The sequence below is a fragment of the Peromyscus leucopus genome, chromosome 13 (assembly GCF_004664715.2).
Source record: "Peromyscus leucopus breed LL Stock chromosome 13, UCI_PerLeu_2.1, whole genome shotgun sequence".
NCBI classification, from domain to species: domain Eukaryota; kingdom Metazoa; phylum Chordata; class Mammalia; order Rodentia; family Cricetidae; genus Peromyscus; species Peromyscus leucopus.
The window spans coordinates 30,307,862-30,331,488 of NC_051074.1; the positions used below are offsets into that span (position 1 = coordinate 30,307,862).

Here is a 23,627-nt window from a genome sequence, read left to right on the forward strand (position 1 = left end):
CGGCTGGCCTCAAACTCAAAGATCTGCCTGCTTCTGTCTCAATAGGAATTAAAGGCACGAACCACCAAAACTAGGCTAATTTTGATTTTTGTAAATGACATTCAAAAGGAAAAAGCAGAACCATGATGAAGAAAAATCTGTGTAATCTTTTCCCCTTAATATATACTAGACTGGAAACTAAAATTTAAAAAAAGTTAGGACAATTTGGAAAGGATAGTTACTGTTACCTAATATCTTCAGTTTCAAAATTTAAACATAATCTCTCTGTTTATGAATAACTTTCAATATCTTCATGATCTAAAAGAGAATGGTGCAATAAATATAAAAACTGCACTTTCCAAAGACTATTTAGAAGAGAAAAATCTAAGCCAAATCTTGGCATATATAGAAATTCTAGAATTTGGCCTAATGATGCCAAGACAAACTGAAGCTTTTAGATGTCAGAGACTGGCAATCCTCTGGGGGGTGGGGGGGAGAGTCAATGTAATCTTATATATACCTGTATATATACATACATATATACAAATATCAATGTATAATCTTATATACCTATATAAATATATATACAAATATCAATGTAGAATCTTATATATACCTATACACATACATACATATATAAAAATGTCAATGTAAAATCTGATCCACAGGACTTGGCAAATTCTGTAATAAACACCCTAGAATAGCTGGGGGAAAATCAACAACAACAACAACAGGAAGGAAGGAAGGAAGGAAGGAAGGAAGGAAGGAAGGAAGGAAGGAAGGAAGGAAGGAAGAAAGAGTGAGAAGCAAACAAACAAAACTCCTAGAGTGGCTGGAGTGCAGCCTATGTGTGGCTTGCAAATAAGCATCCTTTAGACAGAGCAAGGAAGACCTGAAGAGCCTGTGTGCTGAGCTCAAGTTTACAGTTGTCACCAGGGACGGAACTGGAAACTTAAATTCTGTATCACTATTCACTGCATCATGGAGATATTCGAGAGTGGGGTGAGGGCATGGGGTTGATGCTCACAGAGGTGAAACTCCTACCCGAGTCACCCTTCCCCCTGGAGGCTGAAACACACTGACAGGTAAGCTACCGAGATGGAAAGACAGACAGATATTACAATAGAGGAAGAAGGAAATCCCAATGTGCACCACCTCCACTGAGTTACAGGTTTGCAAAAAGTACACTGTTTGATAAAGCCGGCAGCAAAACTGGCTAAATGTCATCAGGCAAGTTTTAAATTAGCAGTTTCTTTGATTTTAGGGTTCACAATGAGTTTTTCTGTATACTCTATTAACAAGTAACTCGCTGTAGAATGAGCGTCATTTTTAGTATTTTGAATTATAATCTTAAAGCAAATATGTCAATGGAGGGTTTCCAAATTCATAATAAATATTAATGGATTTTCTCCATTAAAATGTAAAAAAATAAAGTTATTTACTACTTAAATTCGAAAAGCAGGCTGAGAACATAATTCACCGATGGAGTACTTACTTAGCATGCCTGAGGTGAGCAGGTGGGAAGAAGGGAAGGAGGGAAATGAAAGAAGGAGAAAAAGAAATCTCAAAGTACATACACAGAAAATGAGGTGGTCATCTTATAAAGCAGTCAAGCATAAACTAACTTCAGATTAGTGGCAAAAAATTCTCAAGATAGAATGAATAGAAGGTTAGAGTCTAAATAATCTACAGGTCCTCACTTTATTCCTAATGATTAATTATAATGCATATCAGAAAATCAATAAATAAAAATAAATTTAAAATAAAAAAATCTACATATCTCTTCTAATTCTAAGATTCTAAGATCATATGAAATGTGATATGGTCATAAACAAGAGAAAACTTTTCTGATATTTAACTAATTTAATAGAAATACTTATGTAGAACAATAAAGAATGAAATTACGTCCTGCAAAACAAAACAGGATTTAAAAAAGAAATATTTCCCCCAGTGCCTGGAATAAAACCCAGGGACCTACACATGCCAAGCAAGTCCGTCCTCTACTGAGCTACATTCCCCAGGTCACAACATGAAGATGATACAAAACCATTAAAGATATTTGACTAACAACAACAAAAAAGCATTTTTTCCCCTGGCTGTTCCTCAAAGAAGAATTAAAGTTTACAAAATTGGTAAGAAATATAACTTTTCATTCATTTACAAAGCGGTCCACTAGACACAGCAAAAACAGAACAGGAAGGGTTACTTTTAAACTGATTATTTATATTGTAAGGTGAGAAAATTATCTTAACTAGGAACAAGAATTTAGCAATTTTATTAGGAATTAGGAAAATAATTTAGTGGCTTTAGGTACTCTTGTATGCATTCTAACCAATAAATTTCACTGAAAACAACAATAACAACAACAAAGAAAAATAATTTTACCACTCTAACACAAGTTATAACATCCTCTAGTGGAATCAACTGTGGAGGGATAGAGTGATTTTTGGAGTTCGGTTTTCACCTCTGTCCACTCACTACTTAACCAAGGTTTAGTTACTTTTTTGTTTTTTATTGTTTAATTTTGACGAGTAAGCTATTATTAAAAAATCCAAACATAATGCAAGGCACTGAGATCAGGTATTTAAACAAATACTGCCTTATACATAATTTTAAAAAATGCACTTTGATAATAAACTGCTACTACATTATAAAACAGCAAAATCTCAGGTTTAGTATTTTAAATAAGTTTTAAACTTCTGAAGAAGTACTCATGCTTACCCTGTTATTTCATTAGTAACAACTCTACCTCATGCTCACAGACTCTTACACATAAGGGTTAAGTAAACAATGGCTAGTCAATATCAGAACTAAATGAAAATCAGTGACTTGGCACAACTCATTAAGAGGAAAGTTCAAAGTAGAAGAGCTCTCTCCACAGGTTTTCATAAGAATGTTTCTCAAACTGTGAGGTTAATGTTGAAGAATTAGCCTCTTTGAAAAAGTAGAAAGAAAAATGTCTTCATTGAAACACAAACTCTGTTAATTTCTCTGGGACATTTATTTTTATTTTTTATTTTTCTGAGACAATGTCTCAGCATACATACTAGCTTATGTTTATCAGGCTGGCCTTGAATTCAGAGCTCCACCTTTCTCTGCTGGGATTAAATGTGTGTGGCACTATACCTGGCTTCTCTGGGACCCTCAATAGAACTGTAATTTGCTGCTACTATGACTAAGGCAATTTAGTAACTTTCAGAAGCACAGCAAGGAACCATAGTCGTTGGCTATCAGTGTGGTTTCCTCTGCTATTTGGGAGCACCACTGACTATTTATTTGCACATGCAGGTGTATGTGCAGGCCTTGCACATGCTGCTTGAATTTTTACATTTCATATCAAAATGTCCCACCGTCAGGAGCAGGCAGTCATTCTTATACACTGTCATAGTTAGAGAAAACAAGGACTTAGATCTCAAAAGATTGCTCCAAACATAATTTTCTATAGGGAAACGAAATAAAAATAAAACAAACAAACAAACAAAAACAATTTTTTTTGACAAACCACATGTAAGACTTCATTTTCCTCTGGACTAAAATAAAGCAAGGAAAGATGCTGAAGTGTAAAAACATGACTGGGATTGCTGAACCTTGCTAAGTGTAATCTGCAGAGAACTCACAGGCCAACCAAAGCAAAATCCAGAAAACAAAAAAGGATTTTCTCTTTATGTACAGAAATTATTTCATTTTCCTTTCATCTATATACCAAACCATATAAAACTTCCTTAGATTTGCCCCTCAGCCCCACTTAATAAAATATATAGTGACAGTTTGAGAAATCCTGAAGGAGAAGGACTAGAACAGAGTTAGGGTATTATATGTCAGTTACATGGTAAAACAGATTAGTAATAACATAAGCCTGTAAAATTAAAGCAACCCCTACTTGGGAAAAATAGAGCAGATAAAATCTTACGTGTACTCCGGTGCAGAAATCGATGCCTGGAACCTTGAAATTTTATTTCTTGGGGCAGAATCTGATCTGTGCCACCTTAAATAATAATTATGCTTCTTTTACATATTCAGTTTTTATAACAAAGAAAATGATTCTACTACGATTCTATTGTCACAATTCATTTTTGTGACAACAATCAACGTCACTGCATCTTAAAAGGTATTGAGGAAACAAAGTCCCTGCTCATCTGCACTTCTCTTCATGAGCTACAGAATAAACGAGAGCGGAGGCAGACAAACATTCATGAATAATGGTTCATAATTAATGTAAAAAAAACAGTCTAAAGGAGGGGGAGTTCAACAATTACTGGAGCGGATGTAAACTATGAATGGATAGATAGTTTCTTGTTTACCAAATGAACAATGCCCATTTTATGCACATTTTACAAATCCCTAAGTTTAACCAGACATAGGAGAGCTTTAAATAGGAATTCAGCTGTAAATTGTAAAATTAACAATGGACAAACTTTTATTAATATCAAGATCTTTGTTTTTACTAGATATATAGGAAATGCCATGAAGGCAATTTAAAGAAAATCAAGAATCTGTTAGCTCTTAACCTTTGTGCTACAAGGAACTTACAGGGAGAGCTTTTTCCTTTATCTTCATCTAAACTTAGCCATCAATACTATACTTTGTGAAATGGTGATACAATACTGAAGTAATCATGTTTTAATTTTAAGATTAAAAAAAGTCAATTAAGGGCTTAAACAGCAAGTCACAACTTAAATAGTGGGAAAGCCTATTAGAAAATTCTACTGCCTTTCAAACTACACATTACAAGTAGGAAATAATTAGTGCTTTTTTTTTTTTTTTTTTACCCACATTAGCCATAAGAATACATGTGGAGTCTTTTTATTATGTGTATATTTGGAAACAATTTTAGAAAAATGGGTTTCATGGGTATGTTGACATCTGCCAACCAGACACCTCAGGAAAACAGTCACTGACTCATTTTTTAAAATCTTGTTAATAATGTGGAGTCTTTCAGACAGTCTTTCATAAAGGAGACATATATTCATTTGAACCCAACTTCTTCCTATGTGATCCTTCAGGATAGCTGCAACTGCTGTGAGAGACTCTCCAGCAATTGAAGAACTCAGTTTTCCCTTGCACCCAACATAGAGAACAGAATTTCAACAAAGCAAATAAAAACTTACATTTGAGATACAACTTCACTGACTGGTTAGAGATGCCAGTGAATTTGTTCAAAAGACTTCTTTCAAAGCAAAGACAAAAATAGTCTTCTTTCAACTCTGAATACTAAGCCCCTGCCCTGCAAAGAGCCCATTCTGCACCACTGTACTCTGCAGCCAGGTCTAAACTACAACTCAGTACGGTGCACTGTAAGAGCGGTAATGGGACTGTGCTCTGGCTCGTTTGTAAGCTCTTAAAGGACATGTGTCATCGCCTGATGCTGGCTAAGTTTCCAGAGAAGCTAACATGATGCTTGACATCACAAAGGGTTCCTGATGAGTTCATGAAAACTGACCAAAAGGTGAAGGAGAAAGAATATTCACTTTCCATAAAAGTGACAGACACACAGAAGAGAAAACCAGGGCTGAAAATTTGTCACAACAGACAAAATTGTCAGATTGTCAGACTACAAAAAGTACAAGTACAAAGTGATAACCATTGATGTAAAACAGATTTTAAAAACTATGAGAATTATTTAGAAAAAGGTATGCACACACAAAATACAGAAGAAAATCTACAATGATTTTTTTCCTACCAAAAAAAAGATACAATGCTGTGATTCTACTCACATGGAATCGTTTCTGACCAACTGTCCATTCTGGCGAACTGCATTTTCACTCATAGAACGCTCTCTTTTTAGCCTGCCAACTGCTCGGATCTGTTAAGGCACACAAAAAGGGAAGGAACAGAATATTCTTGGTAGCTTAGAAGCTATTTAGCATTAAAAAACATAGAAAACTTTGTCCAAGGGTACTCACAAAACTACAAGGAGCTGAGAAAAGCAAACCAAGAAGCAAAACCTGTGCATTACAGACAGGTAAGACTTGGTCTTAAATCTTCTTTTTTCCCCCTCTCCCTCTGTTGTGTGTGCGCATGTGTGCATGTGTGCACATGTGTATGGAGGCCAGAGGTTGATGTCAGGTATCTTCCTCAACCACTTTCCACCTTATTTTTTCAGACAGGGTCTCTCAATGAACCTAGCACTTAGTGATTCAGCCAGTCTAGCCAGCTAGCAAGCCTCCAGGATCCTTCTGTCTTCAGCTTCTCAGGACCAGGACTACTCAGATACGTACTAGTGTACCCAGCTTTCCATGTGGCTCCTTTTGGCTCCAGCCCAGCTTCTCACGCATACACAGCAAGCACTTCTCTGAGAAGGACATGCTGCCTGGTTTGATGCCAACCTGACACATGTTAGAGCTATTTTGGAAGAGGGAACCTTAACTGACAAAACCCCCTGCCACTGGCCTGGGGGCAAGCTGTTGTTTCATTTTCTTGACCGATGGTCACTGTGGGTGGTACCAACCCTGGGCTGATGGTCCTGGGTGTTACAAGAAAATAGTCCAAATGAACTTTGGAGAGCAAGCCTGTAATCAGCACTCCTCCATGTCCTTTATATTAGTTCCTATCAAGTCCTGACTTGATTTCTTCATCAGTGGACTATTACATGAAATTGTGAATGAAACAAACCCTTTACTCCCCAAGTTGTTTTTTTTTTTTTTTTTTAAGATTTATTTTTTTATTATGTATACTGTGTTCTATCTGCATGTATGCCTGCAGGCCAGAAGAGAGCAACAGAACTCATTATGGATGGTTGTAAGCCACCATGTGGTTGCCGGGAATTGAACTCAGGACCTCTGGAAGAGCAAGCAGTGCTCTTAACCACTGAGCTATCTCTCCAGTGCCAAGTTATTTTTGGTCATGGCGGTTTATCACAGCAAGAGAAACTCTAAGACAAGGGTGCAATATGGTAACTAACTAAACAAAGAAAATGAACACACATTAATGAATCATGCATGGGTGTATGTGCACAATATAAAACCACAAAACTGTTCTCATTTTAAAATGTTGCTTTTTCTGCTCCTATACTCTCAGCTTCTCTTTCCATGGATAAGGGGGAAGAAAAGAGAGTAAACAAATTGCCACTGGATTGTGATGAGACTCATATGCATGAGTTTTCTGATTTTTTTTTTTTTTATTTTTATTTTTTAGCTATTGTAGGACATACTGGAGTATTCACTGAGTACCTGGGAGTCTTCATCATCAATGAGTTCAGGGCATACTAGAGTGGCTTGTTATACTTTAGGTCGCCTATGGTCTTCTGCTTTTCATTCTCACAGTGGTTTTATCAATTACATTGGGTCACCAACACACTGCACCTAGGGTACTGATAACCACCTGTTGCCTTGAATGACTGCTTGCTAGGTTAACTTTCTGACAGATATCCATGGCTTTCTGTGTAATCTTCAGCCTCCAGGACCACTAATGTGACCTATGATAAGGCTGGTTTAGCTGGACATACTTTCTTTTAGTCCCTGAGCTCTGGCTGTACATCTGTACAAGACTGATGTAGGATTTGGCACCTGTAGATGCCACCTGACAGCTTCGGCTTAAGCCTGTTGGTTTGAACAAAAGTTCCCTTTCTGAAAACATTTTTTTCTTGTCTTCCAAAACTGAGTCCTAGTTTACACAGGCCTACTGACTTTTCTTCTTCCAAATCACCTGACACTTCGTACTGGAGTGAACTTTTCAAAGAGCCTTTGGAAGTTATTGCTAACCTTTCCATACTACTGCTTCACAGACAGGACATGATGGTGGGTTCCAATCTCTAGCTTAAACACACTCTTTGAGGTACAAATTGCACAGGCATAATTTCTAACTCTTCTTCACAGACCTCTTTCCATGTTCTCTGAAAGATCTTACACCAGCCCTAGCTGCCTAGGGAAGTTCCTTTTTGAGAGGTAGTGTTGTTGTGAAAGCCTCTGCCTCCCTCATCACACAGCCAGATCGACTCTAAGAACATTGAGAATGGCCATGATTTAAGCACTCAAGTTTCAGGCCCTGTTCACATGGCTTATTGCATAGCTCTTTACTAATTCCAGCTGGCAGGATTACCAAGAAATATTTTGTCTAGAGGAGCCTCCCAAACATGGGCAAATATTAGACAGACATATTGTCTGAGGGTTACTATTGCTATGATGAAATACTATGACCAAAAGCAAGTTGGGGAGGAAAGGGATTATTCAGCTTATGCTTCCACATCACAGTTTATCATTAAAGGAAGTCAGGACAGGAACTCAAGCAGGGCAGGAACCTGGAGGCGGGAGCTGATGCAGAGGTCATGAAGGGGTGCTGTTTACTAGCTTGCTCCTCATGGCTTGCTCAGCCTAGTTTCTTATTGAACTCAGGACCACCAGCCCACAGTGGTACCACCCACAATGGGCTGCCCCTCCCCCCCATCAATAACTAATTAAGAAAATGTCCTATGGATTTGCCTACAGCCCAATCTTATACAGGTTAAGAAGGCGTTTTTTTCTCAGTTGGGGTTCCCTGCTATCAGATGAGTCTAGCCTGTGTCCAGTTGATATAAAATTAGCCAGCACGCATATCAAGAGTCCATTGATTTCCTCCTGATATTGAAGAGCTTTACAAGCTCTGTGTATACTCATGTCATCTCCTTACCTCATCCTACTGTCCTGCTGAGAGTATGCAGATGGAAAACTTACAGAGGGCAGTGTTTCATACATAAAATCTCAAAAAATGGTTGCCGAAATAAATAAAATTTAAAAGTAACTTGACAATTTTTGGCCATAATTAACAAATTGTAGTGCTTTTCACTAAGTAAACATGCAAGATGTTCATACTGGCGCCTATGAACATATGACCTAAATTACCTAAGTAGAAACTAAACCTAAAGAAACAGCAAGACTAGTACTAGGAATTACACCAATCTGGTTTACATGAATACATAACCCTCTTTGGGAAGGACTACATGGAAAAATCAAAGTTGACAGAGGAGTACCAGTTTTAATAAAAATGTATGTCTGTATATTGTCTTTAAGAACAAAACCTTCAATATTGGTCTTAAGTCAATAGCCCTGGCAAGACTTTAATTCTACTGTTAACACCTTTAAGTCTATTTTTCCACCAACTTTATGTCAATAGGGATATCAATGCCACTAACTCGGTGGGAACCTCTCATCAAGCTGCAGGAATGAGTAGTGTCAGGAGAAAGGCTTTCTTAGTTTGTTTGCCAGATGATTCTATAACAAAACGGCACAGTCATTATTTCCTAGTGCAAAGCTTCCTTTCCTAGGAACAGAGTGATGAAGCATTTGCCTAGCACTTCCAAATGCTGGTTCAATCTCTAGCACTGCGTAGAACAAAAACAAACTTGGAAACTGTCTGCATCATTGTAGGTATTAACAGTTACAGCTATTCTTCTTTTAAGTCTACATAAATGGTAGCCATACTTGCTCTCTAAGATTTTTACTTCCCTACCACATAACTGTTAAGTTAGAAAACAAAAACAAACTTGTAATACCTTACTTAGAGAATTGTAAAATCAACTGATCCCAATATTGCCATATGAAAGAAAGCTTCCATCATATAAGGCTAACACATGCTTCATGGCTTAACTCTTCTTTAACTTTATCCTATATTCTTTCAAATATAAAGGGTGGTAACTCTACTTACTTCTTCATTTTGAGGAGTTGGAGGTGGTCTTTCTAAATCCAGAAAATCTAGTGGTCTCTCACTTAGTGTGAGCACACGTGGTGGTGTTTTCAGTGCCAGAGGTTTAAAGGGAGTGGACTGGATAAGGTCAAGATCTGCTGGTCTTGAAAAGGAAATGTCTTCATTATTTCCTAGGGGAAGAAAAAGGGGGTGAGGAAATTTCACAGTGGTGTTTGTTAAATGTTTTTACCCTCTGTCAGATTTGTATTACAAAACATTTGAATACATGCTTCAAAATGTTGGTCTGAATGACAAATGTCCCTATAATCTTGGTCATATCTGAGTGCTTGTTCACCAGTTGATGGCACTATTTGGGGAGGTTTAGGAGGCAGGGCCTTGGTGATGGAAGTATGGCATGGGAGCTCTGAGATAAAAAGCCTTACTCCATTCCCATTTCTCTCTCTGCTTTGGGCTCGCAGTTCAAGATGTAAGCACTCAGCCTGCTGTTCCAGCCACCACACCTGTCCACTACCATGCCTCCCCCAATGACAGTGATGGACTTTTATCCCTCTGGAACCATAAACTTAAATAAACCCTTCCTTCTATAAATTGCCTTGGTCATGGTGTTTATCACAGCAATAGAAAAGTAACTAATATAAGAAGTAAATAAGTCAAAAACACACGCATACACGTCCAAATTATCAATCACTAGGGAAATGGATATAAAGCAACTAAAATTCACTAACATCATTGATTGAAAAGAAACACGGTATACCATTTGGAAAATAATTTGTCAACATTTGAAAAAGTTAAATATAACTTATAGTCATTTCACTTCTAGAGATATGAAAGTACTTGTACTCCTAAAAGTTTGTACATGAATATTCTTATGTATTTCATCCTATAAATCTCAAAAAGAAAACAACAGAAATGTCCATTTAATGTCAATGGATAAACCAATGATAATGTACCCACACAGGATATTACTTATCAATTAAGTGGAATAAACACATAATACTTGAAACAATATGGAAGAATCTCAAAAAAGCATTACACTAGCCATGTACGCAAGCACAAGTCTGCAATTCCAGCACGCAGGAGTTAAAGCAGGAAGATCCTGAGTGTCTCAGGGGTGCACTCATCTCTGTCCCCAAATAAAAACAGAGTAAAAAGTAAGCTGGGTTACAGGCAGGCCTGTAACCTGAGCAGTTCAGAAGGCTGAAGCAGAAGGATGACAGGTATAAGGACTGTGGGCTCTGCAGGGCAAATTCTTGGGCAGCGTGGAACACTTAAACCCTGCCTCATGGATGAGAAACAGTAAGAGGGCAGCACACAGAGCTCAGAGGGACAGCACTGGCCCAGAGTGCATCAGGTCCTAGCTTCAAAGCCCTGAGGTGAAGGAAAAAAGGAGGGAAAATTACTCTTAGTAAAAGGAGCCAGGCAAAGCAGACTATTTGTAGAGCTCTATTTACAGGAGATTCTAAGAAAGACAACTCCACTGACCAGGGACAGAAAGGAGATCACAGCTGCTGAGAGCTGAAGGGTTGGGAATGATGGAGAATGGGAACAGGAAGCCTCTTGAGGTGACAAAAATGTTCTGTATCAGGACTGTGGTGTGTGTGTGTGGAGGGGGTTACATACATTTGTAAAATGTGTGAAAATATTTTTTCTCAATAATATTTTGAAAAAACTAAAATGTTCATAAAAATAAAGAACAAATACTGGGACACTTTCAATCAAGTATGAGATACCTGTAACAACGATCCTCTCTGGGACTTGCATTATCACACTGGCATTTGGAATTCCTTCTTGGAACCCTTGTTCCAGGTCAGCATTTGGAGGCGCTACTTTTAATTTTTCCGGGACCCTCATTCGCTGACTAATACCTTCGGTGTATTCCATTTCATACTGAATTCGACTAATTTCTGCCATCTCAGCAGCAGTGGGAGAAGGAAATGCTGCCCCACTCACCCTACAGAGAGAAAAGGTTAAGATCGGGATGACTGAGATAGTCAATCTCCTCTACGCAGCGATGTCAGAAGACAATACTGTATAGTAGAAAGGGCAAAGGAAACAACTTCCCACTCGTGAGCAGGAAAATAATCAAAGAGAACATTCTTCAACATAAAGCTCTGACTTAGCATCTGACAATGAACTGGAGAGGGCACTGATTAGGTGCAAGTTTCTAAAGTATTATATAACCACAATACAAATGCACAGACATAAGCATTCTGTGTGTAAGCAAATATACATGTAAGCAAATATGCAACTCAAAAATGCCTGAAATAAAAATCCCCAACCAGAAGGCCTTTAAGAACATAGCTCAGAGGTAGAGTGCTTGTCTAGCATGCATGAAGCCCTGGTTCAATCTTTAAAACTGCAAAGAAAAAAAAAATAATCCTAATTATGTGGAATAATGTTGCCTGGACTTTATAGCAATGAAATCAGAAACTGGCATCGTGCATGAAATAAATCCCTTCAACAATGAAAATCAGAATCCAAAGGCAAATAAGGGTAATGCTCAATTTACCAAGAAGAGTATAGCTCCCTCAAAAATCACTCAGTGCAAATAAAAACTTCTTATTGCAAACTAATCTGATGACTGAAATGCAATGACTGCCAAATACATGATTCATATCAATACGCCCTTAATGTATGCATTCATTTTAAGGGCTTAAATGTTCACATTATTAACCTATATTTAATATCATATTTATACATGTAGTTTTGGGAAGCATCAAATATCTTTGAGGGGAAAATAGTACAAATGCATTGAGTAACCTTCTAAATTGGAGAGGGATCCATGATTCCAGGGAGATGTAGTCGAAAGAATGTTGCCCCCAAATAAAAAATGCTAAGAAAAGCATAAAAGAGCATGGTTAGCTTATGGCAAGCAGCTTTTAAGCTACTGTCTGTCAACCTATAATACCAGCTCAACTGAAAAAAATTTCACTGACCTTCCTAGTGATGTGTCACTGCCCGATTTCTTACTCATTTTAATAGAGCAAACACACGTCTACAATAGCTATTAATACTGCTACCCTGTAGTTGTTTACTTTACACAACAACTCCCCTACAGATCTGAACTGTTTTTGGAGGTGTACATAACAACACGGACACTGCTTTTCCAGCTGTAAAAAAGAAAGAATAAAAATCAGTATTTCAACAATTCATTTTATAAGAACTATGAATAAAAGTAGTTATTTTCTTAAAATGACTTGATTTGAGAAAGCAAATTTCATGATTTTGCAACTAGGGTAATTGAAAGTTCTATCATGACATAAAGAAATGTGAAGTCAGATTGGGGGAAGCATGGCTACCAGAAAACTCCCCTAATCACATTCCAATAGGATATAAAAAGATCATGAAGAAAACACACGGGTAAAAGTAAATGTATTTGAGGTTGCCTAAAACTTTGTTGCATAAGTAGTTTCCTGAAAAGGAGGCCAAATTACACTAAGTTCCCAGCAGAGTATATTATAAGTCAAGAGCAATAAAACATTAAAGACAATATACGTGTCTTAATTACAGGGGTTATTCTGTAAACTAGGTTAAGACTTTAAACCAGAAACGTACTCCAGGCCTTAAAGCATACTCCTTGAAGGTTGCTTAGTGTGGTAAACCTAGTTGCATTATAATTGCCAACTAGCTTCTTTTTTTTCCCCCCTAAATGTCTGCTTTTTAAGGAACTGACATGCAGAGGCCTTAAAGACTGAGAAAACGGAGCCCAAGAAAAAAGTTTACTCACAAATGTCAAACAACGGGCTTGCTATGTGGCACTATCAGCTTCTGTGCTTCATATTAAATCCTTAAATTGCTCCAATGCGCAAGTGCTAGAGTGAGAGCCACTTTTGTGCCTGAGGGAGAAAAACAGTGACTGAGAAGCTAGATGATGCCATTATTAGAGACTCACCTGCAAATTCTTCAAATAAAAGCCACAAAGATTTACAACTTTACACTAAGAAGCAAAAGAAAAAACAGAGAAAGAACTTCAAGCTTCCCACAAATTTTAGTGTTGCAGACAGAACCCTGTGACTAGTCACCATGTAAGGCAGTGGTTCTCAACCTGTGGGTTGTAACCCCTTGGCGGGCGGGGGTGGGGGGGTTGCATCTCAGATATCAGGTATTTACATTATGATTCACAGCAGTAGCAAAATTACAGTTATGAAGTAGTAACAAAATAATTTTCTTTTCTTTTGGTTTTTCGAGACAGGGTTTCTCTGTGTAGCTTTGTGCCTTTCCTGGATCTTGCTCTGTAGTCCAGGCTAGTCTCGAACTCACAGAGATCTGCCTGCCTCCTGAGTGCTGAGATTATGGTTGGGGGTCACAACATGAGAAACTACATTAAAGGGTCACAGCATTAGGAAGGTTGCGAACCACTGTAAAGTAAGACTTTTATCTAGAAAGCTGGAAGGTCAAAGATATGTTTAAGTTAAACTAATGTGTAGATACATATCTTTTATATAGTAAGGAAATTCAGTTAAATTTTCATTTTAAAACACAGAACCGGGCTGGAGAGATGGCTCAGAGGTTAAGAACACTGGCTGCTCTTCCAGAGTTCCTGAGTTCAATTCCTAGTACCCACATGGTGGCTAACAACCATCTTTAATGAGATCTGGCACCCTCCTCTGTGTACATAATAAATAAATAAAATATTTAAAAAAAACCCACAGAACCAAAAATAAACACTGTATAAAATATATAAGAACATATAGAGGGGGCTGAGCTCTCTCTCTCTTCTATGTATATGCCTGGTGAATACCTATAATCCCAACACTCAGGAGGCTGAAGCAGAAAGACAGAGGTCAAGGCCAGTTTGTGCCACATAGTGAGACTTATCTAAGAAAGCACAACAAAAAGGCAAAGCATATAAAGAAAATGAAATGTCCCACCTAATCTTATCTTCCACCATCTAGGTTCCCTTAGGCAACTTCTATTAATATCTGTGCATCGTTATAAATGAAGAGCTTTTCAAGCATTTATAGATCTAAAGCATAGGAAAAGCTTAGAAAGACGTGTTAAGATGCTAAACCACATTATCTCACAAAATGTACCAACATCCACCTAACCTTTGCTGGATTCCAATTCATTATTTATTTATTTTCAGACTGGGTCTTACTATGGAGCCCAGACTGGCCTTGGATCCCTGACTCTCCTGCCTCAGACTCCAGTGTTCTCCTAGCTCATTTCACTCTTGTTTCCAGTAGCATATGTCAAAGTTCCCAACATTTCATCCTATGACAGTAACTTAGGAATCTTTGAAAAGACTCATGGACCAAGGACATAAAGGTGGTCACCAAAAGGAGAACGTCTCCTGTAGTTAAACTACTTAAATTTCAAAAGTAAATAAAACTTCTCTGTAACGACTTAATACTACTGCCTCAGTGTTTAGTTTTTATGTTTCAATAGAGCAGACTACTGCCTCAGTGTTTAGTTTTTATGTTTCAATAGAGCAGAGGAGGACCTAATTATTTTTCTTCCTCATGAAACTTGGTACTTTGGGTAATATCCTTTGGTAACAAACACACTTCATTTGGGGCTAAGGCTTTAATTCCACAGCCTTTGTCATTTAGAATCTGCTTGGTAATCACTACATGCTTGATGTATAATTTGATTAAAAAAATCTCCCTTAGACTTCTAATTGATGCCACAGATCCATTTTCTAGGCAATATCCAAACATCAGCAATATTTTCCAAATTCACTGGGGTCCCACACATTACTCTTAATTTCTTCTTTAACTTAAACACAAATCTATTTTTAAAGGAAATATTTAATCAATAGCTTAGAACCATAAACTTGCTGTATGCATATAAGTACAAAACAATTAAAAAATTAAGTCAAAGTGGATCACAGGCATTAATGTAAGAAGTAATGAAACTCCGAATCCTTCTAGAGAAAAACAGGCAAAACCTTGAAGCTACATTGGCATAGCGAAGGACTTCAAGGAGCCCAGGGCATAATAGCAAGAACTGGCAATTGGCATTGCAGAAAATACAAGTTTCTGAACAAATTAGAGTGGAGATTCTACAGAATCTTTGTTGGCTGTATAGCTGATAGGGGAATCAGATCTAGAATTTATAAAGAACTCAAAAAAGTAATAAAAAAAGAACCCCAATCCTGTATCTATTAACAACAAAAAATTCACAAGAGTAAAGAGAGAGTGACAGAAAAATCTTGTGAACCTAAAATGAGGTAGCCCTATCGGACAGGAAGGGAGACAACACACAGTTCCTTCCAGAACGGCACTTCAGTTAAAAAGTATCCTCGGGAACACCACAGACAACCCCACTGAAAAGCTATCTCAAGTCACAAGTCCTTGAAACTAAAGAGAGAGAGACAGAGAGACAGACAGACACACAGACCCCTTCCCCCACCCCCCTCAAACAATCTAACTGCGAGCTCAGAATACTAACTAGGACTAAATCGTCCTACTTTCCCTGAAGGTTTTTCTTTGGGGAATCTCATTAGTAGCCCATGGGACTGAGGGAGAGAGTGTTTCTCTCCGGGGCGGAGGGGGTGCTCATTCACTGTCTCCCGGAGGAGGCCTGCATAGCACCACAGGGCTCAAGCTTTACTCCTCTGCTATTAGAAGGTGCCACCAATTCAGGGAGCGCGCTGCTCTTCCCAGAGAACGCGCCCTGCTCCCAAGCCAAGCCTCTGGTCCATGGTTGTGTTTTGCATTTATAACAAGGGCTTGTTTTTGCAAACGGAGGTCGGGAGCTGTAAGGGCCCTGGAGCCCAGCTCTGGGAGGGCACCCCAAAGAGCGAGCCGGCAGAGCCACCAGCGAGTAAGGATGTTTTGGTCAGCTCCGGGCCTCCCACAAACACGACAGGCTCAAGGTCATACTGTGAGGTAGATGGGTCCGAGGAAGAGATGCCCGAAAAAAGCCCAGGTCCAAGCTTACAGGCTTCCTCCCGCTACCTAACCTCTAACTAACAGCCCCCCCCCCCAGTAAAATCCGACTTTTGTTCTACAGAACAAGATGCTGAAGTAGAGAGGGTGAAGAAGCTGGACCCTGATCATCGCAGGGAAGGACCCTGACCACAGACCAAGGCCGGGGCCGCTCCGCTCGGCCCGGGAGGCGGGTGTCACGGCCGCCGCGCTAGGCCCGGAGCCCCGCTTGGGGACACTACAACACTCACCCTGGGCCCGCTGGAGGGTCCCTGGCGAGGGCCGCCGCCCGCCGGCTCCGGGGCGCTCGGGCGAGCGCTCGCAGAGGCCGTTGGCCGAGCGCACCGAGGCGCCCGGGCAAAGCAGCGGCGGAGCGGCCGCGGCGGGCCGGGACAGACGCGAGAACGGCCAGGACTGGCCCCTTCCTGGATCCGTAGCGGAAGTAGGTTCCGGGTCATGTGACAAGGGAAGGGCGGATGTTACGCCCAGGCTCGTGAGGCGTCGATAAGGAACCATTTTTGTTATGGGCACAGCGCTCCCTCCACCTCCCACCCGCCCCCACCCCCCACCCCAGGTTAAACATTTTAAGTTCTTAGATTGGATTCCTGTTAGGGGATTTGTAGACATCGCGATCTTTAAGAACCTCGCGTTTGCAAGGTAAACTAGTAGCCTGTTTTAAAGAGCCGTCTGAATAAAAATTCATATGGTGCGAGGCCCGAGAGTATGCATATATATCTAATATTGGGAGTAATTCTTCAGCACTCTAAGTTTGATTTTTCCTAAAACCTACAAATTTAAGAATCCGAGAAAAAGGGGAAGAAATTGGGTTTGAAGATAACAGCTGTCAGAAATCTGTTTCAAGTCTAATCGCCCAATTTCTGGCTCCCGACTCTGGAAGAACAAGGCTGGAAAGTAAGAACCGGGCTCGCTCACAGACGAATAAACTGGAAGCCAGATCAGGAAATACGACGTGTGCCTCGATTTTCATAAACAACCTAGCTACCTTATCCATTGTTTCTCATCCTTGGAGTCAACCAACCAAGGTTGAAAATTTTTTTCTCTTTCAATCCGTTCATAACATAGTTGAGCCGGGTGAAGCAGTCTAGAAATCCCTGTACTGGGGACTTGGGAGGCAGAAGATCAGGAGTTCGGGGCCAGCCTCGGCTATGTAGTGGGTAGGAGACCTGTGACATCATCTATTTCAAACACCTATGACATCATCTTTATCAAACATACACACTTTTTTCCTTGTGGTTATTCCCTACTAATAGAGTATAACATATTCATATTGTTTTAAATATATGTAATCTAGAGACAATTTCAAGTCTTTGTGGGGGTGTGTGTAAGTTACCTGCAAGCACTAAGCCATTTCTGTATAACATAGATTTGGATATGAGCTATGGTTCTGGAATAAATCTCTCAATCGCTTGTGCAAGGGAAGAGTATTTGCTCAAGTGATGTAGTCTTGAATCTAAAGATATTCCAAAGCCAATCTTTGGCTAATTTCTATAAGCACAACACTTAGGAACCAGAGTTAAGAGGATGGGGGAAAGTTTTAGGTTTGCCAGTGCTACAAAATGTACCCTGTTCTCAAAATAACAATAACAACAAAAAAAAAAAAAAAAAAAAAAAAAAAAAAAAAAAAAAACACCAAACAAGCAAAACCTCAGATGATACCCCAGAAATGCTATCATCCTTCAAAATAGTTTGGCAAGCTTTCTGAATTGCATTCTTGCATCCTTCCTAATATTGGTGCAGGAGAAGTAAAATTTCCCTTTACTCTCTTAAAGTCTCAGTGGGGCACCAGTTAAGTGATGTAAAACAGTAGGTGAATAGGAGAGAAGCATACAACTTTTATTTAGTAATTTTTGCTTGTATGTTGGAGGATAGAAAAATGAAGACCCAAAGAAACACTTGGGATCCAAAATTTATTTATTTATTATTTATTTATGTTATTGCTATTATTATTATTTGTTTGTTTGTTTTTGGAGACAGGGTTTCTCTGTGTAGCTTTGTGCCTGTCTTGGAATTCACTCTGTAGCCCAGGCTGGCCTCAAACTCACAGAGATCTGCCTGCCTCTGCCTCTCCAGTGCTGGGATTAAAGGTGTGCGCCACTACCGCCCAGCTGGGATCAAAATTTATATCAGAAGCTGGCCGTTGTAGCAATTTGTAAAAATGTGAGATGACAGAGGGATTTGGGCCAGGGATTTGGATAAGGGATTAGGAAGATGAGAGTTGGTCTAACTAGGATGTTTTTGGTTTGTGTGTTTTCCTCGCCCTGTCTTCATGACTGTGGCTAAAAGAACAACATCCTCCTGGTACAAGTAAGTTACCTTTTATATGCAAGTTTTATTTTACAATTTTTAAGTGCCTTTCTCTCAAAATAATCTTTATTCCAAAGTGGCCTATTGTGGGTTCTGTGTCCTACTTTACAGTGACAAATCACTCTTTTTTGTGTATAGATTAAGTATTATTCTGTCATTCCAAGGCAGTGCCTTTAGGGAAAGTAGGGATTAAGCTGGGTAGATCATATGCAATTAAGACCTTTTAAAGTGAGGGCCCTGGGCCGGGCGGTGGTGGCGCACGCCTTTAATCCCAGCACTCGGGAGGCAGAGCCAGGCGGATCTCTGTGAGTTCGAGGCTAGCCTGGGCTACCAAGTGAGCTCCAGGAAAGGCGCAAAGCTACGCAGAGAAACCCTGTCTCGAAAAACCAAAAAAAAAAAAAAAAAGTGAGGGCCCTACTGTTTCCATTAGGCCTTACGCTTCTCAAATGTTGCCGATTGATTTTTTTTTTTTTGTCCCTAGATCTTTCTTTTCAAAGAAAAAAAAGTCTTTTGAAATAACTTTATTTAAAAATAAATAAATAAAGATCCACTGGGCAGCAGTGGCATATGCCTTTAATCCCAGCACTCGGGAGGCACAGCCAGGCAGATTTCTGTGAGTTCAAGGCCAGCCTGTTTTACAGAGTGAGATCCAGGACAGGCACCAAAACTGCACAGAGAAACCCTGTCTCGAGAAACATAAATAAATAAATAAATAAATAAATAAATAAATAAATAAATAAATATCCACAATCTACTTATCAAACCCAAGTCTTCTCCTGTAACCTTGATTTATCACTTACCTTCTAGCATCATCTGAGTCAATTAAAACAAGACAGTGTTTCACAGACTGTCAGAGTACCTAACAGTGTAGTACAGTCTTCAAAAAACTGTAGGGTTGGGTGTGGGGTGGGGGGCATGGAAGGCATTTTCTCCTATTCCCGTGGAAAGATTCTTTACTGTTATAGATTCTTGCTGGGTCTTCCTTGTCTTCTCTCATTGTTGTGGGCCTTTCTGTTTATGACTTAATCTGCCATTGGCTTTATCTAGAGCCTCATAGTATAGACGTCCAAATAATCTCATCCATTTAGTTTCATCCTGATGGATAACTTCTAGCCATGAAAGTAGTCATAAGTAGATGTTTCCGGTTAGTACTCAAATCTTAATAGGGTTTCATATCCACAAATATTTCCTTTTGTCAATTCAGACAGACTTTCTTCAGTTACTGTTTTTCAGTTATGGCAAGATTATTTTTTTAGGCATCGAGATTCAAAATACCATGGTTATCATTTACTGTCTTAATTTGATGGTTATTTTGAGTGAGAATGAATATTAAACAGTAGAAGCTTTGATATTCTTCTTAACTTCAAAGTTGCCTATTGTTTTTTACAGTGACTATTATTTTTATAAACCCAAATAAACTTATTTCCATAAAAAACCCAAAGATCTGATACAGTTGTTCTTTCAATTTTATTTTGACAAAACAATAGAACTTTAGTTATAGCCACAGAAATATTAGTACATTGTAATATATCATAATTTTGTCAAGATATAACAACATAAAATATTCAGTATATTTTAAATAAATTTAACTTGGTTATAGAGAAAATATTAAATTAAGTGTAGTGGTAGTAAGTTACATTTGAAATATAGAAAACTTTGTAAAATTAGCAATAAAACTCAAATTTAAACATTTTTAATACTTTTATAAATAAATTAATAATGTTTAGCTTGCAAAAACAAGCAGTTGACAAGTTGGTTGTTGTTTTAGCACACTGAAATTCTGAAGTTGAAGCACCAATTTTAAAACAAACGTTTTGTGAATCAAGTTAAAAAATGCTTATTTATTTTTGTTTATGTGGCTGTGGCTGTTCGAGTGAATGCCACCTATGTGTGGGTGTCCCTGTAGGCCAGCTGGATCTCTGAGCTGGAGTTACAGTTACAACGTAAGCTACCTGACCTGGGTGTTGGGAAGTGTACTCTGGTCCTCAGCAGAGCAGCCAGCATCCTTAATCATGGAGCCATTTCTCCAGCCACATATGAAGTTCATTATAACTTTATAATGTACTTATAAACATCTGGGAAGTAATATGCATGGGCTGTATTTTAATGCTCACCCTTGGAAGTGTGACTGAGTAACTGTTGATAATGGATTCATTGGGATTTAAGCATTCAGTATCACCTGTCTTTCCCCAGAAGTTAAATACTGGTAAGAGTACAAGAGGGAAAAAAAGAGGCCTAGGGGGCAAATGAAGGGCAGCCGTTGGCCATCAGCACCAGTCTGGTGGTAAAATAGATTACCCTGAAAGTCACCTGTGGATTTTTAAAAGAGGCAAGGGTGAAAGGACTGTGGCCAGTTTCTTGGGTGTTTGCCTGGAGAGTAGCGTGCACCAGAGTCAGGGGGAAAACTTCTATAACAAAATGCAGACAGAAAAATTGTGATGATTTGGGGGGGCCAGCTTGGGCTCTCATCAAAACGAAACACAGATTTCTGGTTTCCGACTACAGTTTCTAATTTTGCAGGTTTAGAATATTATGGAATTGGCATATTATGGCATTTATAACAAGCACCTGGCTGCTGCTGCTGCTGCTACTACTCAGAGACCCCACTGGTCAAGATTAGTTCCTTCTTTTTACTTCAAGAATGTAGCTAGGGCAGCAGGATGGTTTTTGAGTAGGAAAACTAGGTGAAATACATAATGGAAATGAGATGTTGCACGTCTTGGTTCAGGTATAAAAATGTCTTGGCAGCAGTCACGGGAGTGGGGAAGGATGTCAACCCTTGTCTGTGTTCTTGGGTCACATTTTCCAATACAAAGTAGTTGAGATACAGCACCAGCCTGAACGGAAATATCAGCACCATCAATTCCACCTCAGTGGATCAAGAAATGTAAGCGTTGCCTCATAATGCCTGGCCTCTAAGAGTCATCAAGTAGTGTCACAACTATTGGATTTGTAAAAACGTTGCTGTTTTCTTAATATTTTTCAAATATTGTGTGTGTGTGTGTGTGTGTAGGGGAGGTCTTGCATGTATGAGAGTCTTTACACAAGGAATATGTTGCCTTCTCTGAGATTAGATCAGAAGCAAGGCTCTCTCACTACCTCCCACCCTCGCCCCCAGCACAGTATATGGGACATAGCTTGGTACTGAAGAAAATACTTGTTAGCCTGAATTAGGTAAACTTGGGAATGTATCAATATACTTAAAAACAAGTTTTAAGACATATAGCAGCTGTGTACAGTAAGGTTTTCACCCAGTGGTCTCTCTCCACATGGTTGGTGAGAATATATAACATAAAAACATGTGTGTGTGTGTGTGTGTGTGTGTGTGTGATGTTTTCCAAAGGAAAAGTTTGAAAAGTAACAAAGGTAAAAAATCTGTAAAACCATGTTATAAACTATTTAGATCAAAGAAAAATGTTTGGAGTCTGATAAACCAGCGAGTGCCTCTCATTCTTTCCTGGGTTATTGAACTACTGGTGAAATTCTTTAAGGTTGGTATTTGTAGGAATGGGGATAAAGTGCACACCTAGTAAGTAGTGTCCTTGTTACTTGTGAGTACATTGAAAACAGTGAAGAGAAATGTTTCCATGTATGTGTATAACATCCTAGTAAAAATTAATCCCCTAAGAGTAAACATTTTACCCCCTTTCAATCTATTGACATAGTAAAATCAGCTCAGTGAACAAGCACATAGACATCATCAACAAAACAGAAAATAAAACAATACTTTATATCCAAGCCTGTTAGGATTCCCTTGAGGAGGTTTCCTTTGGTCCTAGGTTTGGGCATATTTAAATGAGTCCTGGATCATCTTGAGCCTCATTCATCCTGTGTTCTTGGGCCCTGTACCACTCAACAGGCCTGACTATCCAGGTCTTGTCATGGTGTGCCCCCATCTCCTTCTCTAGCTCTAGGGCTCAGGAAGGAGGTGGAAAGAAACCAAACACCTTAGATCAAGAGTGGGAGACAAGGAACACATTGTACATCACTGGACCAAATCTCTCTTAGCTTGTAGTTCAAGTTCCACACAGGCATCATTTAGTCAGCGCTTTGGGTACAAGTGGAATGTGATTTCAGTGATGTTTTGTGGAAAGCTGTTGCCTTCCCACAGGGAACTTTGAAACCACACATATTTAGAGACCCACAGCACAGATTAACTTGAGTGAAATGCTTTCTGCTGTGGTGAAACTTGGCACTACCAAATCTTCATCGAACAACACTGTAAGGTTAGAGAAAAAAGACCTAAAGAAATGCTTGTACTGAGTCAAGACTTGGTTATTTAAGAGGGAAACAAAGTGGTTCTATTTTCTTTGATTTCTTCAGTGTCTTTTCTTCATGCACACCTGACAGCGGCTTATGATTTTTTCTAAATCTCCAGCTTTCACAGTAGATGGAATAGGTTTTCTGAAATAAACACAAATGAAAGAACTCACTGATTTGTGGATAAAAGGAAATGCCTAATTTGCTTTGAATTTTGTTATTTATTTTATTTTATTATTTGTTTTTTTTTTTTTTTTTTTTTTTTTTTTTTTTTTTTTTTTTTGGTTTTTCGAGACAGGGTTTCTCTGTGTAGCTTTGTGCCTTTCCTGGAGCTCACTTGGTAGCCCAGGCTGGCCTCGAACTCACAGAGATCCGCCTGGCTCTGCCTCCCGAGTGCTGGGATTAAAGGCGTGCGCCACCACCGCCCGGCTTATTTTATTATTTGTTATTATGTTATTTTTTCTTAGTTTTTTTATTCCTTCCCTTTTAAATACTCATGAGCTGTTTAATACATTACTTTAAGATCAGCTAGTGTTTTTGCTGTGAAATAATCCTTTCCTACATTATGAATAT

At 38.9% G+C, this 23,627-nt stretch overlaps 2 protein-coding genes across 20 annotated transcripts in view; both read right to left on the reverse strand.

Moving 5' to 3' along the window:
• The window catches only part of Mff (mitochondrial fission factor), a 29,278-nt gene extending 12,370 nt beyond the window's left edge, over nucleotides 1-16,908 (reverse strand). For 3 of the 19 annotated variants that reach the window (XM_037210213.1, XM_037210210.1, XM_028874125.2), the window contains exons 1-7: nucleotides 16,721-16,898; nucleotides 13,325-13,433; nucleotides 12,534-12,707; nucleotides 11,328-11,548; nucleotides 9,598-9,767; nucleotides 5,694-5,782; nucleotides 3,890-3,964 (exon numbers count right to left, since the gene is read on the reverse strand). In XM_037210213.1, coding sequence (XP_037066108.1) covers nucleotides 3,890-3,964; nucleotides 5,694-5,782; nucleotides 9,598-9,767; nucleotides 11,328-11,548; nucleotides 12,534-12,571 — 593 coding nt within the window. In that variant the 5' untranslated portion in view covers nucleotides 12,572-12,707; nucleotides 13,325-13,433; nucleotides 16,721-16,898. Of the gene's footprint in view, nucleotides 1-3,889; nucleotides 3,965-5,693; nucleotides 5,783-9,597; nucleotides 9,768-11,327; nucleotides 11,549-12,357; nucleotides 12,431-12,533; nucleotides 12,708-13,324; nucleotides 13,434-16,720 lie in introns of all 19 variants that reach the window. The other 16 variants (XM_028874136.1, XM_037210219.1, XM_028874132.1 and 13 more) reach the window with 11 other exon arrangements.
• A 3,377-nt stretch (nucleotides 16,909-20,285) lies between these two features.
• Nucleotides 20,286-23,627, reverse strand: part of Col4a3 (collagen type IV alpha 3 chain) — a 132,039-nt gene continuing 128,697 nt past the window's right edge. Inside the window, exon 52 of the mRNA XM_028874137.2 lies at nucleotides 20,286-23,198. Within this exon, the coding sequence (XP_028729970.1) occupies nucleotides 23,114-23,198 (85 nt within the window). The 3' untranslated portion in view covers nucleotides 20,286-23,113. The remainder of the gene's footprint in view (nucleotides 23,199-23,627) is intronic.